We start from the raw sequence: 16,384 nt of genomic DNA, 5'->3' as shown, positions 1-16,384 counted from the left end.
TTATAATTGAAAATAAATAAATAAAATATAAAATTTCAATAAAAATGTATGTGTTGAATGTTAAATATGGAAACCATTAATGTGATATGGTCAGATTGTATCATAAACTAATTCCTTATGACATAAAATGAGAAGCTCTTCCCTTAGTTATGGAGTTTTAAAAACCTATTTTGTACTTTTGAATTCCTGTGTTTAATATTATATGTAATAGAAGAAATAAAGAGAAAATTGAAAAGGCAAGTTACTTTCTAGCAAACATAAGTATGGTTTTATGTTATAATATATTTTTTTCCCCCAAATACTATCAAGGCATTGAAATTTTATTTATTTTATTATCTCCTAGACTGAGTTGGTGCCAGGTAGCAGAGCCTTAAAGGAGTTTCCAAAACATATTGATTTAAAATAAGAAAAAAAATAGTGTTATGGATATTTAACAAGAAAGGAGGAATTTGTAATCAGAAGCTTCAGTATTTATGATGATAATTAATCTGCGAAATGTTAAAGCAGGAGTATACTGTAATAATCATGGCATTTAAGCTTTAGTAGCAGAATTGAATTTAGCAATTGAGAAGCTGAAAATCACAGTAGAACACTGAGCACATAAATCAGAGTGAGAGGAGAGAAAGTGTCCTTTGAAGATATGAAAAGATAACCAGGGGCTGGAACTCGCAGGAATGCAAATAAAACGTCTATAGGCTGCTACTTCTCCTACTGAGGGAAGGAGGGTTTGATGAGAAACTAAAAATTCAAAGTATGTGTTAAAGGTCTACAGCTTAGAGGCACCTGGGTGGCTCAGTCGTCAAGCGTCTGCCTTTGGCTCAGGTCATGATCCCGGGGTCCTGGGATTGAGCCCCGCATCAGGCTCCTTGCTCAGTGAGGAGCCTGCTTCTCCCTCTCCCTCTGCCTGCCGCTCTGTCTACTTGTGTTTTCTCTCTATCTCTCTGTCAAATAAATAAATAAAATCTTAAAAAAAAAAAAAAGGTCTACAGCTTAATGTAATGGAAACAAATACGTTGGCACGAAAGTCCAATATCTTCGCGATAGAAAAACATTTCAAAAACTTGGAGCCCTCTCAGCATATATCTGTTACTAGGGAACTAAGTATTATAAAATTCTTATTTATATTAATATTCTTAGGGATAAAAGGGAAGATAGCAAACAGTGGCCAGCTTAGAGGCATATTTACAAAATCATTTAGCTTTTCCCATTTTTCACAAAGTAAATGCTGCTCTTTGAGAGTACTGTCTGGCGAAAGAAATGTCTTATGAAGTGAACACTTGGGCATGTGGATTTATATTAGGGCCTGACCAAATTGTGTTCGCTTGCCAGTACATCTGTTTAACTGACAGTGTAAATGCGGCTGTGGACATGGATAAGAAAAGTCTGGAGGATTAAAGGTAGAGTGACCAAAAACCCCCCAAAGTACTATTATTTATCTTTTAAAAAGAGGTATTGAAATTGACAATAACAAGTCAAGAAAAAAAGGATCAAAGAAATAATTTAGCATTATAAAGATGATGTATAGAAGTAGTCCACATTTGAAAAAATGCTCAACCTAGTAATCAGAAAAGTAAAAATAAAAATGAGAGACTTTTCACTCATCATTTTGGCAAAAGTGAAAATATAAAAGAGTAGCATCATTTACTTTTGGCAATTTCAGGCAAGCAAGTGGGAAAATAGAACTCTCTTTTGTATCCAAAGTAGAAATTGGTTCAACATTTTCAGACACTACTTTGAGAGTGGTTATTAAATTTGTAAATGCATATTCTCCTTAACGCAGAATCCTATTTTTATTACTGTATTTACAAAAGAAAATAATAACAAATATATAAAAATAAATGTTCATCAGAGCTGCTTATAGGAGATAAATTATGAAACATTCAAAGTGCTCAAGGTTAATGATTTGATAAATTATGATAGTTCATAGACTATTTTGAAGGTATTACAATGATGTATAAATATATATGACAGCTTGAAAGATGTTAATGACAGAAATTGGTAAAGACAAAGGCAGAGAACATTTCATTAAAAAAAGTCCAATTGGAAACCAAACAAAAAACTGCACACATATATGTGCCCATTAAATAAAGTCATGAAGATGTGCACCCTGCTATTTTAATGGAAGCTGACTGAGGGTAAAACTGGATGGATAGAGTGAAATGATTTTAAAATTATGGTGGAATTGTAGTTTTTACTTTTTTGCATTTTTCCAACAGAAATGTTTAAAATGTATGAGCATTTTCCAATTTGGGAAGTAATTGTTGAGAATAAGAACTAAACCAAGGCAATGAACCATTTACACAATTTGTTGGATAAAGAAGTTTATGAACATAATGGAACCACAAGGAAACAAAGATGCACCTACCTATAATTTTTCATTCTAGGGAACTACAAAGCTGGTATTCCTTTGTAGAAGGAATGCTTGAATGCTAGGATATGTGTTAAACTAGGACTGGTAGCCGAGGCTTTGTGCTCCATCCAGGGGCCTCTGCAGTTACCTGGGAGGTGCACTTCTCTCGTGTGGCTATTAAATAGTTTGAAATTAGGGTCCTAAGACTTATTGAATATTAGCTCCAGAAGGATTCTCAGACTTCATCTATTTCATTTCCACAATTTTAAAGATAAAGGAAGAAAACTGAAGTCCAAAGTGGCTATATCTTCTTTCCAATCCAGACATTTCTTTTCCAGTATTTTTCATTATTTTCATACCTTCTTGCTCATTTAGTTAAAACTATACAGTTAACATCCAATTGGCAGGTTCAGATGCTATGCGCCCCAACAGGTGTCTCTGATCCGCCCGCACAAACTGCACCTCCTACCCCCTTTCACTGTACCATAGCACTGCCATAGTTAATCTTATGTGTCAGCTTGGCCAGGTCACGGGAGGCCCAGATTAAACATTAATCAGGGATGCCTGGTTAAACATTATTGCTGGGTGTGCCCATGAGTGTGTTTCTAGACGAGATTAGCATTTGAATTAGTAGACTGAGTAAAGCAGATTGCCCTCCCCAAGGTTGGTGGACATTATCTAACCTGGAGAGGGCTGTAATAGAACAGAAAGGTAGAGGAAGGTTCTTTCTCTTTGCCTGACTGATGAGCTGGAACATCAGTCTGCTCCTTCCCTTAAACTGGGATTTATACCAATAGCGCTCCTAGTTCTCAGGCCTTTAGAATCATATTGGAATTTAAATCATCAGCTTTCCTGGGTCTCCAGTTTATAGACGGCAGATGGTGGGACCTGTCGGCCTCCATAACTGCATGAGCCAATTCCTTATAATAAATCTCATTTTGTATATAAACGTACGCCCACACATATACACACACAAATATATGAATGTAATATATAAATATATATATTGTTATTTTCTCCAGAAAAACTTGACCAATATAAGCACCTTGTATCCAACTGTAACTGCTTTTTATTTCCTGCATGTACTGTGTTCTTCTTACCTCCATGCTTTTGTTCAGGCTGTCTCCTTATCCTACTTACTCCTATCTCTCTTTTACTTAATTAAATCCTACTTACTCTAAAATTAACATAACTTCCTCTTGGAAGTCTTTGTGATCTGAACTAACCTCATCCCTCAGGCTATGATAAATTCCCTTTCTCCGCATTCTCTTGGCATCTTGTACATTTCTCTGTAGATTAGCTACTATACTGCATTTTACCGCCCCACCTTCACTAGACTAATCCATTTCTGCATCTTCTGTGCCTATCATAGTTTCTGGTACTTAGCAGCCACTGAATAAATGTTTGTTGATTAAAGAAATGAGTGAATGAGTAGATGAATTGGACTTGAATGTAGCTAATTAAAAGAAGAATTGGAGCAGGTCTGGCTTTCATCATGGATTAAATCACTATATAAAAAAGCAATTTTAAAATTACATGCTCTGTTAATGGCAGCTTAGTACTTACTAAAGAGACACCACTTTATTGTTTTCACTTTAATTTACAGAATCTATATCTATATCTATATTTTTCTGGGCATCTAGAAAAAACTTTTTCAGTTTTCAGTTTGCTTTGTGTGCTGTAAGACCTATTCTAACTCAAGTTAAAATGCTTATAGTTTAAGAAGGATATAGCTTTGGACTTCACCTTTACCCTTTTGAGAAAATATCTAATCAAGACTAATTTTGATTTCAAACATCCATGAGGATTATTATAAACAAAAATAAGTTTTAAAAAATGTTAATAATAGGGGCGCCTGGGTGGCTCAGTCAGTTGGGCCTCCAATCTTGGTTTCAACTCGGTTTATGATCTCGGGGCCGTGGAATTGAAATCGAGTTGGGCTCCATGCCCAGCACAGAGTCTGCTTGAGATTCTTTCTCCCTCCCTTCCCCTCTTTCTCTGCTCTTCCCACTGCTCCTGCTCTTTCTCTCTCTCTCTCTCTCTCAAATAAATAAGTAAATGAAATCTTTTTAAAAAAATTAATAAAAACACTCAATCCCAGGCATTAAAAATGCATTGGCAAAGCTTCTAGGAATGATCTCTATTTGTGTGTGTGTTTTTTTTAAAGATTTTATTTATTAATTTAGATAGAGAGGGGGGGAGGGGCAGAGGGAGAGGGAGAGAGAAAATTCCAAGCATAGTCCACGCTGAGCACTGATCCCGAAGCAGAGATTATGACCTGAGCTGAAACCAAGAGTTGGACTCTTAACTGACTGAGCCACTATGGGTTTTTTGTTTTTTGTTTTTGTTTTTATTGTTGCACTGATTCTCTTCTTTCACTATGGGATAAATGACATGGACCTAAAACCTTTGATTTTTGGGGGAGCAGAAAATATGTCAATGGGATCTGAGCTCCCAGATGCCTGGTGAAGTGCTAAAGTAAATCATATTCTGTTTGTTGAAATCATTTGGCAAAAGGGCAAATGTAGCAAATGCAGTGTTACTTCTAAGCCCAGTGGTATGACAGCCCAGGACTCCGGGCATTTTCAAAGACCCAAAGTGGTTTAGTATTTTGTTTTGATTTTCCCCAAGTTGTGTTCAGTCTGATTATTCATTTCTGTAATGGAGCCTAACCATGATTTTAAGGACATATACTTAGTATATTACCAAGTCACTCACTGAAGCCCAAGTTAGGTCTTATCCTCACTCTGCTCATAACGGTCATCTACTTTGGCATTCTTGCCCAATGCCAAATGATGCTACAGAGCTCAAAGAGGAAGGGGAATGGAACAACCATAAAAGAGAATATGACCAGTGTGGTTCATAGGTTTGAGGTGCATAAGACCAGGAATTACTATATGTAAACCTGTCACAGTTGAAAATTGTTTTCTACTCACAGCCTTTTTTCTTTTATGTAATTTGGTTCCTGCTTGCTTCATTCTCATGACCCATGAGATCATTACCTGAGCTGAAATCAAGAGTTGGACGCTTAAAAAACTAAGCCGCCCAGGTGCCCCCTGATGGGAATAATCTTAAGTCAAAGGGTTTTAAGAGACTGTCCTAAGCCCTGCCTATATCCTCCATCTGTTCTTTGTTTTGTTTTGAAATTTCCTTTAACCTTCTTTTGCTGAGTAGAACTTGCTTCTTTTCTGCAGATACTACATTGCTTTTGGTCTTCTCAAATGGTGGCTAATTTTCTCTTCTACAACATTCATATCACTGGGGCTGGATCATGGGTAGGTATCCTTTTTGCCCCTTGAACCACTTCTAGATCCTTGGCTTTGAAGCTCATGCTTTCAGCTTATACTCATTCCTACTGCAGGCATCTGCTGACTCTGTGGCACTCCAACATTGCTCAAAGATTTTACCACTTGGCTCTCTGTCACTCTTTCAAATTCTAGTTCTGTGGTTATTCTTGGTGATTTGATTATTCACATAGACATCCTTTTCCAGTACTTGGCTTCTTCTTCTCCAAAGATTGTATCTTTCCTCCTACCTTAGCCACCCACTCCCATGTCATATTATTTCCAATACTAGCACTCTCTTCATCATCTCAATTTCAAATGTGTCATCTTGGAACCAACTTTGTATTATTTCCAATCCTGTCCTTCTGGTTCATGGACTCCTACAGTTCTTTGGTCCCATCCAGACCAACAGTCTGTTCATGTCATCCTCTTGGTATCCTCAATCTGCTCTGGGTCAGCACTTTCCTTCTATATAGCTGAGATTCCATGATTCATAATAATGATAGTTTCTTTGCATATACTCTCAACTCCCTCACCCCATTGTTTTCTACCATGCTTATCTGGTAAACACTAATTCTGGTGAAATCTCATCTCTGTGGACTCCATGTTTATGCTTAGGCAGCTGAAGATGGCTACAGAAAAGCCCACAATCATGCTGATTAGTTTCAACTTATAGTCATGATGACTATTGCAAAAGACCCTTTAGTCTTTTCTAGGAATACCATTACATTTCACTAGTCTACTGTCCCTACCATTCTCCAGAGCAACCATTGCTATCTTCTCTCTCTTCCAATCTCCAGAAGCATTATCCTGTTCCTTAGTGATGACCTTGGTTCCTATTTCTCTGAGTAAATACAACCAATCAAAAATGATTTTCCATATACTCCCATTACCATATCTTCCAACCTATCTGCATGTATGTCCATATGTTCTACCTTCTCTCTTCTTACTATGGATGGACTGTGTTCCTAAATCCAAACCCTCCACTTGTGTACTAGATCTCATTACTTATCACCTACTCAAGGACAGATCTCCAGCAGTTCTCCTGTCTCTCTCCTGCACCATGAATTTCCCCTCTTAATTGTATCATCCCATTAGTATACAGACATTGTATATATCTTTTTTCATAAAAAAATTTTCCCAAATCCCACATCCCACTCTAGAACCCTCCCCACTATTACTCAGCATTTCCTTTCAGCAAAGCACCTTTAAAAAGTGCCCAGTCTAACAAAACAAATGAACAAAGAAAAAAAGAAAAACAACAACAACAAAAAGATTCTTAAATATAGAGAACAAATGGGTGGTTGCCAGAGGAAAGATGGGTAGGGGATAGGTGAAATAGATAAAGGGGATTAACAGTACACTTGTTGTGATGAGCACCGAATAATGTATAAAGTTGTCAGATCATTATATTGTACACCTGAAACTAACAAAACACTGTATGTTAATTATACCTGAATAGAAAAAAATTAAAATAAAAAATAAAGTAAATAAAAAGCACCTAGTCTTGTAATTTCCATTGCCTCTCTTCTCATTCTTTCTTCTCTCCAATCTAATTCTAATTCCTTCTCTCTTCCCTCACCAGATCTGCTTTTGTCAAGGTCACCAGTGACTGCTGGTTGCCAAATAAATCATTAATTCTCAGTCTTCACCATACTCGACCCATGAGCATCATTTGACAGAGTTGATCATTTGAACTTCTTGAAATACTTTTTCATTTGGCTTCTAAACAAGCACTCTTGGTTTTGCCCCTTTTTCCCTGGCTGATCCTTCCCTGACTCTGTTATACCCTTTTTAACTCTCCCTCGTCTAAATACTAAATTGTCCCAGGGATTAGTCTTTCCATAGCTTTCTTCTCTAGATAGATACACATCCTTAGTGATATCATCAAGTCTTAAGACTTTAAATACAGACTCTATGTTAGTAATCTCCAATCTCCAGCTAGAACTTTCTCTTAAACACTCAACTCATATATAGAAAGCAGCTTTCTTGGCATCTTTCTTGGATAATTAATAAACATTTCATATGAACTATCATGCCAAAGGCAAATTCTCATTTGGCTTCTCAAATCTGCTCTTCCCATAGTTTTCTCAACCCCAATAAAAGCCAACTTCATTCTTCCAACTAACTTAGGCCAAAGCCATTGGACTCATTTTTAACTCCTCTTCTCCATACCCCACATTCAGCCTTTTAGAAAATTTTGTCAGAGCTACTTTCAAAATATATTCAAATTCAATCATTTCTCACCACTTCCACCATAAGCACTCTGGTCCATCCAACATCATGTCTCACTTGAATTATAACAGTATTCTCCTCAGTCTTCTCTTTGCTTCTAGCCTTGACCTCTCCTATTTTCCACACAGCACCGTAAGTGGAGTTTTGAAAAGTAAGTCAGCTCATGTCACTCTCCTGCTCACAACCTCAGAATTTTTCAAAAGTCAAAGTCATTTAAATGGCTCCAAGGTATTATATCAGTGATTTTCAACCTTTATTGTGAATCAGAATCACCTGAACGAATTTAGGATATTCAAATGCTTTCCAATCCCCAATTAAGTTACAATGGGTAAAAGGGGTTAAAAAGTACAAACTTCTAGTTATAAAATACATAAGTCATGGGGATGTAATGTACAGCATGGTGACATAGTTAATAATACTATATTGCATATGTAACAGTTGCTAAGAGAATAGATCTTAAAAGTTCTCATCACAAAAAGAAAATTTGTAACAATTTGACTGATGTTAACTAGACTTATTGTGACCATTTTTCAATATACACAGAGTCATTATGTTGTATGCCTGAAACTAATATAAAGTTATATGTCGATTATATCTCAATAAAATAAAAAGATACAATTGGAACTTTAGTGGGGCCCACACTTGAACATTTTTAGGCCACCATCCTGCCTAACTTCCACTGTGATCTTATTTCCTATCCCTTTCCCCTGCATATCCTACCCACCCCCCATGAACCCTTCTCCAGCCATATTGGTCTTGACATTTCTCTTTATCATGCCAAGTTACCTTCTGCTTCAGGAATTTTGCAGTAATATTCCTTCTGCTTGGACCACTTCTTGTCCTGTCTCCTCACTGTCTTCATGGGTCATACCCTGTCCTCTTTCAGCTCTCTACTCAAATGTCGCTTTCTCAGAGATGCCTTCTGAGACCACTTTATATGTGATGGCAACATCCCTCTCCCTCCTCTGCTTTCTTTCATTCTTACCTTTCAAATTTTCCTTCATAGCACATGTTTATGCGCTTGTCTATTATTTTCTCTCCACTACAAAGTAATCTCCATTTGGGCAAGGACTTCCCTTGTTCTGTTTAATTCCCGATACCCAGAACAATGCCTGGTAAATAGGTGCTCACTGAATATGTGTTGAATGAATAAATAAAACAATAGGTTCAATCCACCCAGTTTTTTCAGCCATAGATCAATAAAGAGGGTAGGCTTACCTCACCATTTCATAAGGTCTAGAATTTGTCTTTCTGTGCCAGTCCTCAAAAATCCTTGATATTGACCCATTTGACATGACCAATCTTTTGTCTCGTTTTCATTTCAATACTCCAATTTTCCAGCTGGCCTTAGAGCTGGGGCCTGATCCCAGTGGCTTTGCTCCACACCTGGACCTTGTCAGTTTCCCTTCCCCATACTGCTCTGGGCCTTGTGTGGCCTACTTAGCTTTGCAAACTGATGCTCTCTTTCTGATTGAAAACTGCGGCCAACACCATTCCTCACTTCCTTGTTGCCATAGTATCCATCAGATTTTTATATCCTCTTTGAACTCTGTAGTCTGAGGTATTATGCAGTTACCGTTGGGATCCTCTGGCTAGGATTTTAATCCTACCAATCCTGATTTTCTTTTCTTCCTAAGCAGTCTTCGTTGCTGGGGTTTTAGAATAATTTGTTCTTCACCACCTGTGTTTAATAGGTTATCAGGAAATAAATATTGCCCTCTAAATAACCAGAGACTCCTCCATTTCAGTGCTACGCACAGATCCTTCATTCCTAGTCAGATCTTTACCTGTGATTTGCCAAAATATGAGTTATATCATGTTACTTTTCTGTTCAAAACCTTCCTAAGTTTCATATCTCCCACAGAGTAAAAGCCCACTTAGCATGTTTTAACAGCTCTGTATTAGCATTTTCAGACGTTAGCATGCATAGGAGTCACCTGGGAATCTTCTTAGACTGAGATTTACATTGAGAAGGGCTTACGTGGGGCCCAAGAGTCTGCATTTCTAACAAGCTCCTAAGAGATGCTGCTGTTGCTAGTTCACAGAATTATGCTGTAAGTAACAAGGCCCTATATGATGTGCCTTCTCCCCTGCCGCCTGGCCCTCTACTTCTCTGACTTTGTTATACTTCTGATATTACGCCTTATTTCTGAGTTACACTAGCCTCCTTCACAGTCTTAGAAAATCCAGGCATGCTCCTACCTCAGGGCCTTTGCATTGGCTGACCCTCTGTCTGAAAACATGTCACCCAGATGTACAACTCTTTCTCTCTCTCCAACCTGCTTCATGTCTTTATTCCAACGTCATTCTCTTAAGCCTTCTCTGGCCATCTGATCTAACAAGGCAGACCATCCCCCTCATGTCCCCCTTCTCCCTCTCCTACTCTTTCTCCTTAACACTTATCATTATTGAAATACAACATATTTTATTTACTTTGTTTATTGTCTGCCTCCTCCATAAGAATGTGAACTCTGTGAAGGCATTTTGCTTTCATTTACGTTCACTCCAGTGACCAAAATACTGGCTGATACATAGGAGGCGCTCAATAAATGACTGTCGAATGAATGCACTAAAAATTTCAGTTATATTTTTCATATACATTTTTTCCTACTTATGCAAAAAGTCCTAGGAAAAGGAAGACAGAATCAAATTTGTTCTAGTTTAATTAGGCTAGTCTGATACAGGTGAATGTCTCCCAAGAATAGCATATCAGAACTCATTTACTTAATCCTCATTTATACAGCTTTCTTTGGTATGAGCAGAACGATGTTAGAAGGGATAAAACTCTACCTCCAAGTAAGAGAAACTTAATGAGACTCGTAGCACAATTAAGAACAAACACAACCTGAGACATTAATGGTATCTATTTAAAGTTATAATTAGATTGCAAGGATTGTTTGCACAGTGAGGCAGGCTTTCCTGGAAGACAGTTACTATATATGAACTCTTGTCAAAAACACTGTAGAAGATGTTTGGCCTTTTGTGAAAAATTGACCTAGAAGACCTCTGAAGTCTTTTCTGCCTGAACAAATTAGAAGCCAACGACAGAGAGGAGGAAGTTGCCGTGTGAGATGTGCAAGACTAGTAGCTAAAGCAAGAATCCACAACCACATTTCATGTGTTATAGTTTTCAATCTTATAGACTCCCAGTGAGCTTTAGCAGGTGAGAAGGTTATTGGTTTTTGGTTGGTTGGTTTTGTGTTTTAAGAGAAGCTGGCCAAGGCTTGCAAACCGAACTAAAATACATTACATTATTATTACCTATTTTTTTTTGTCTAATCAACTTTCAGCTGTCTCTGATTTTGCTTGAAAGAATACGTACAACAAGCAAATTTCACTTTGATATTTTCCATTATGAATTCATAAGAACATTCTTCACTGCCCCTCTAGTAAATCAGAAAACTAAATAAATATGGTATAATACTAGGTGACATGATTTGCAGTTTTAAACTCATAAGCCCTCTTGATCAGTAGACTATCAGGGGAATAGAAATTGTTCTCTACTTCTTTTATTAATTATCCTTTTAATTATGTTACAATTTTAACTTAACCTTAGAAGATACGAAATAATAAAGCTTTGTAGTTACAAATTGCTCACCTTTACATTCTTTCAGGTAATCTTAAGGATCATTTTATGAACTTATGGCTCTAATCATACTATTTATTGATGCTTCTGTATATATATATACACACACATATATATGTACATATACTCTCTCTATATATGTACATATATATGTGTATATACAATATGTATACAATACATGTATACAATATATATACAATATGTACATATACATGTGCATATATATGTACATACAATATGTATATATAGTATATTGTATATATACTATATATACATAAATATATATATATATTTTAATAATGACAAGAAACATGTGAAGTAGTAATTCTTATCAACATGATGATAATCCTGGGGCCCACAGATTTTAAGTAACTAGTTACATTTACACATTTTAGTTTAAAAAATGAACTGTATTCAAACCCATGTTGAAATGCCTTTTGCAGGCTTTTAATTCCCACACTGTGACCATCTTACAGAAGAGTAGAGTGAGTCTTAGAGAAGCCAAGTGACATGCCCAAAGTTGTACACCTAAGAACTGGAAGAACCAGGAGAGAAAACCAGATACTTCCCAAACCGCCCCCAACCCCCTAGGAAGAGGGTTCTTTCTGTTCTTCATAATAAACTTTTTTTTAAATGTATGACATTTAATAACAGTACTAGAAACACTAACCCAAGTCGAAAGATGATGGAATGGCTACATATTTAAAGAAAAAGAAACGGCAAAACCTGCAGAAGAAATAACTAAATTTCTTAGCACACGATGCAAACTTATCAATAGCCTAGTCTAAAACACTTTTATGTCATAGAATCTCAGATTGAAATTTTCTCAGGGTGGGTATTTATAATTTCTTTTTACATATCCACAAATGTCAAATTAAATTCAATATGGTTAAAAGGCATAAAGGTAAAAAAGAAAAGAAATAGAAAATGTAGGAAACTATATGTACATGCTTTGAAAAGAAGGTTTTCTTAAACAATCCTGAAAACCTTGGAAGATATATATGTAAATCTTAACACATACATGACTATTTAAATGTCAAATGTCACTTCTACATGACATTTGATATTCCATACCCTTATGATTTATTTTTTATTTTGGAAATGCTAGGATATAGGAAGTATACCCAGTTTGCATTACCACAGAGAATGCAAGGTATATGGGCTGTGTGTGTATGTGTGTGTGTGTGTGTGTAAGAACAGAAGAATGAAGCAAGACCTTATCTACATGTGTCGACTTGAGTGGCTACCTCTGAAATTTACAAGAGTCTCTTAGGGTCTCACTATTTCGTGAGATATATTATATATATATATATATATATATATATATATATATATATATATATATTCTGCATACTCTTACCCAATCCCTCTATATCAGCTATAGTGACCTTCTTGAAAGGTAATAATGAATCACAACATTCCCTTATTTTAGTAGCATTTTTTGCCATTTAAATAGAATCCAGATTCTTAACTAAGGGCAACAAGGTCCTTCATGATCTATCCCCTGCCTACTAACCTCCTTCCACGTTCTCTCATTGGACATGTTCCAGTTCATGTTGATTTTGAACTGGTTTCTTGAATGTACCTTCAGGCTCCTGCTGAGGCTATGCTTGGTTTAGATGCCCTGTCACCTTCTCTTCTACATGAACAGCTCCTGATCAGGCAGGTCATCACTAATACTTTATCTCCTCAGGGAACCGTACTTGATCACTGTTCTGAAAGTAGATGTTCTCTTTAATTTCTATAAGAGCACCCATTTTTCTTTTTCCACAGCACTTATCATGATTTAAGTCATTTTATTTGATCACATATTTTAGTTTTCTTTTTTCACCAGACTCTATACTTCACAGACCCAGTGATCAGTTCTCTGTGGTGGAGTTATCTATAGTTTCTCGATCAGTGCCTGGTACATAATTGGCACTGAGCAAATATTGTATGAAAAAATGAATAATTAAATGATGAGTGAGTGAATATGTATCTTTGAAAATATTTTATGAGAATCTGTATGTCTTCTTGGAGAAAAAAAGTGAATTTTCTCTGGAATGATATGGTATAGAAAGAGGTTGTAAAGTGTGGAGAGCTTTGACTTCTAAAATGGAATAGAAATACAAACTATGAATATATTCATCCCCGAGAAAACAGAATTCTTCTTAACAATTAACAATATGAAGGAATACCCCAAAATAACTTATTCTGAGGCTTAAGTTCATTCACATCCTCTGAGTACCTAGTAAAGCCTAAAGTGTCTACCCTCCCATCTCCTCCAGATAACATATAGGTCCACTCACTCGCCCACTCTTATCCCCATCCTCCCAGTAATTGTAGAACTTCTAGAAGCCAGTGGACTTTAGGATCAAAACTTGGGTCCTGGGAAATTGGGGTTAATGTAATAAGGGTGAAGAAGTTAGAGGCCATTGTGAACATTTCAAGGAATTCACATCCTAACGCATCATTAGGACTTAGAAAGAGGTTTATATCAGCACCATCAGTTTTTAAAATAATGATGTCAACCAGGCAGACTCTAGGGAATCATAATAGCAGCCGCAGATAAAGGACATCATATGAAAAGGCTAGAACCTGTGTCAGAATATTTTTTATAGCCATCAAAACATTCTCCAACATAGTATTAATAAGTTTGCCTTTTGAACAAGGAACTCAACACGGGGTCCAAATTATTCTGCTGTGGAAGGTTACAGAGAAAAAGTGTATACCACCTTTGTTGCTATAATTGACATTCATTCATTCATTCATTCATCCCACAATTATTTATTTAATGTCAATCATTGTGATTTTCACTGTGCTAGCCACTGGGATAATTTTAAACAAAAATCATTCAGTTCTCTCATGCAGATTGATGGGGCTTGAGGAAGAAAGAATTACTTCTGCATACGTGTTTATAAACCACAGCCCAGAATAAAAACTAGCTTCATGTTTTACATGAAGGACTGCTTCGTAAGCCTTTTTTTCCCCCCTGATAAAATAACTTCTAAATGATGGTTATTTAAAATAAGATAGAAATAAAGATTTTCGCTTTTGGAATAGAAATAGACATTTGCAGGAACCTTATTTGGTGACAAGATTAACTTTTACCCACCACATAATCATAAGTAAAGATAAGGTTTTCATCTAAAAACAAATGCAGTATAGAAAATACCCCAAAGTCATTTGAAAGAATTGGATAACCCTAATGATATTCGGAATGGGATTTGTAAAAACCTTTTCAGTCTTCACGTGCATAAGTCCCTAACCCATTCTGAACAAAATACTAGCTTATGTTTTCTAGCTTCGGAATTCCACTGGAGACAGATCCATTATACACAGCACAGAAGGCTTTGAATTCCCTCTGCTTAAGCACTCTGCCAACTCAAAATCTTCTTTAAATCAATAGGAGGTATAATTTAATTGCAAACTCTATGTCAAAGTTAAAATTTTAAAAAAGAAATAAACCAATCTTAATGTAGCAATTCCAATATGGGAGACAAAATAGCAGACTAGATTACTGTAGTAGAACAATGACCAGTACCTTTTGAATGCCTGCTTGGGATTCCAGAACGTTATTCTCTGATCCATTGCTTCTGTTGATCATCCGCCACATTTGGGAATACATGCTGTCCCTTTCAAAAGGATTCATTCCCTTCATGCGGACATGTTCATATACTGCAGAGTCCAGTACTGTGCCGTAAGGGATGTCTGTTTGCTTGGAAAGGTCCTGGAGAGATCTTCATTATTAGGAGAGAAGAGAGACACAAGAAAGAGTACTGAATATTTTCAACCGGAAATAAAGTTATAGGAAGCAGAGAGAATAATATATGTAAATATAGATATCAAATTGCTTTTCTTATTTTGTGGTTTCTTAATATTAAAATGTAATATATAAGGAAAATTGCTTTTAGGTGTATGACGCATTAATCATCAGAAGACAAAATTCATTTCTTCATTCCTGGAAGAAAAATGAAAATTTCTAGTGGTAAGGCAATGCTTTTTTTGGTGAACCTTTACTGTGAAAAAACCAAAAACAAAACTAAATCTGGCAATCCCATCAAAACAAAAACAAATTAAGTTATATTGCTGGATAATCAAATAATAATTTAGTTTAAAAAATGCTATATGTTATAAGCCTTAAGCCTATATTCTTTTAGGTGGCAATGATTAAATATTTTAAAAAATAATTACATTTTGCATAAACAATGTGCTTTGAGGTCAAGTGTATACTTAAAAATTAGTATTTATGATAGTCACTACTTAACAAGTGGCTACTACATACAACCAGCAACTGACATACATTATTCCCACAGCAATGTCCCACTTCTCAGAAGTATTTCACCCATTTTATAGACGAGAAAACTCAGATTGAGAGTATAAGGTATTTGCTCAGTATGGTACAGTCAGTGAGGGATGAGATAAGATTCAAATGTAGATCTGACTGGCTTCAAAGGCTATAGTATTTTATTTTATTATGTTTTTACTGCAAGATGCTGCCTCTTATTTCTATATTGCTATATTTGATTTAACTTTGTGTGTGTGCACATGCATGTGTGTGTGGGGGGTGTGAGAGAGAGAGAGAGAGAGAGACTTCTATTTGTATTCAAATAGAATAAAATTCATGCTTCTGGAGAGCTGAATATAATTCAGAATATGGTCAGGATTTTCACATCGATCTTTGAGTTATAGATAGTACCTGGTGGTCAATTTCCTTACATTTAGGTTTCTGAGCCACTCTATACTTTCTAACTTGAAGAACCAATTACTGCTTCTACTGAAACTCATTTGAGTTTGTGTAGGGGTTCAACTCTAATGACTGAGGTTTAAGAACAAATATGCGTCTTTGGCATATTGTTCAAAATTAGACGCTGGCTTATTCAAGCTCACTAACCTCTAAGAATGGCAGCAGATGCTTTGAAACACCATACCATATTTTGAACAAGAATA

At 36.1% G+C, this 16,384-nt stretch overlaps 1 protein-coding gene across 4 annotated transcripts in view; it reads right to left on the bottom strand.

The window, feature by feature from the left end:
* The window catches only part of GRID2 (glutamate ionotropic receptor delta type subunit 2), a 1,428,484-nt gene that overhangs the window by 222,922 nt on the left and 1,189,178 nt on the right, over positions 1-16,384 (bottom strand). For all 4 annotated transcript variants that reach the window (XM_032400835.1, XM_032400836.1, XM_032400834.1 and 1 more), the window contains exon 13: positions 14,979-15,174. In XM_032400835.1, the coding sequence (XP_032256726.1) occupies positions 14,979-15,174 (196 nt within the window). The remainder of the gene's footprint in view (positions 1-14,978; positions 15,175-16,384) is intronic.

Source organism: Phoca vitulina, unplaced genomic scaffold (genome assembly GCF_004348235.1).
Source record: "Phoca vitulina isolate PV1807 unplaced genomic scaffold, GSC_HSeal_1.0 scaffold3, whole genome shotgun sequence".
In the NCBI taxonomy this organism is placed as follows: domain Eukaryota; kingdom Metazoa; phylum Chordata; class Mammalia; order Carnivora; family Phocidae; genus Phoca; species Phoca vitulina.
Note: the sequence above shows the minus strand (reverse complement) of the source record. Positions and strands in the feature narration are given on the sequence as shown.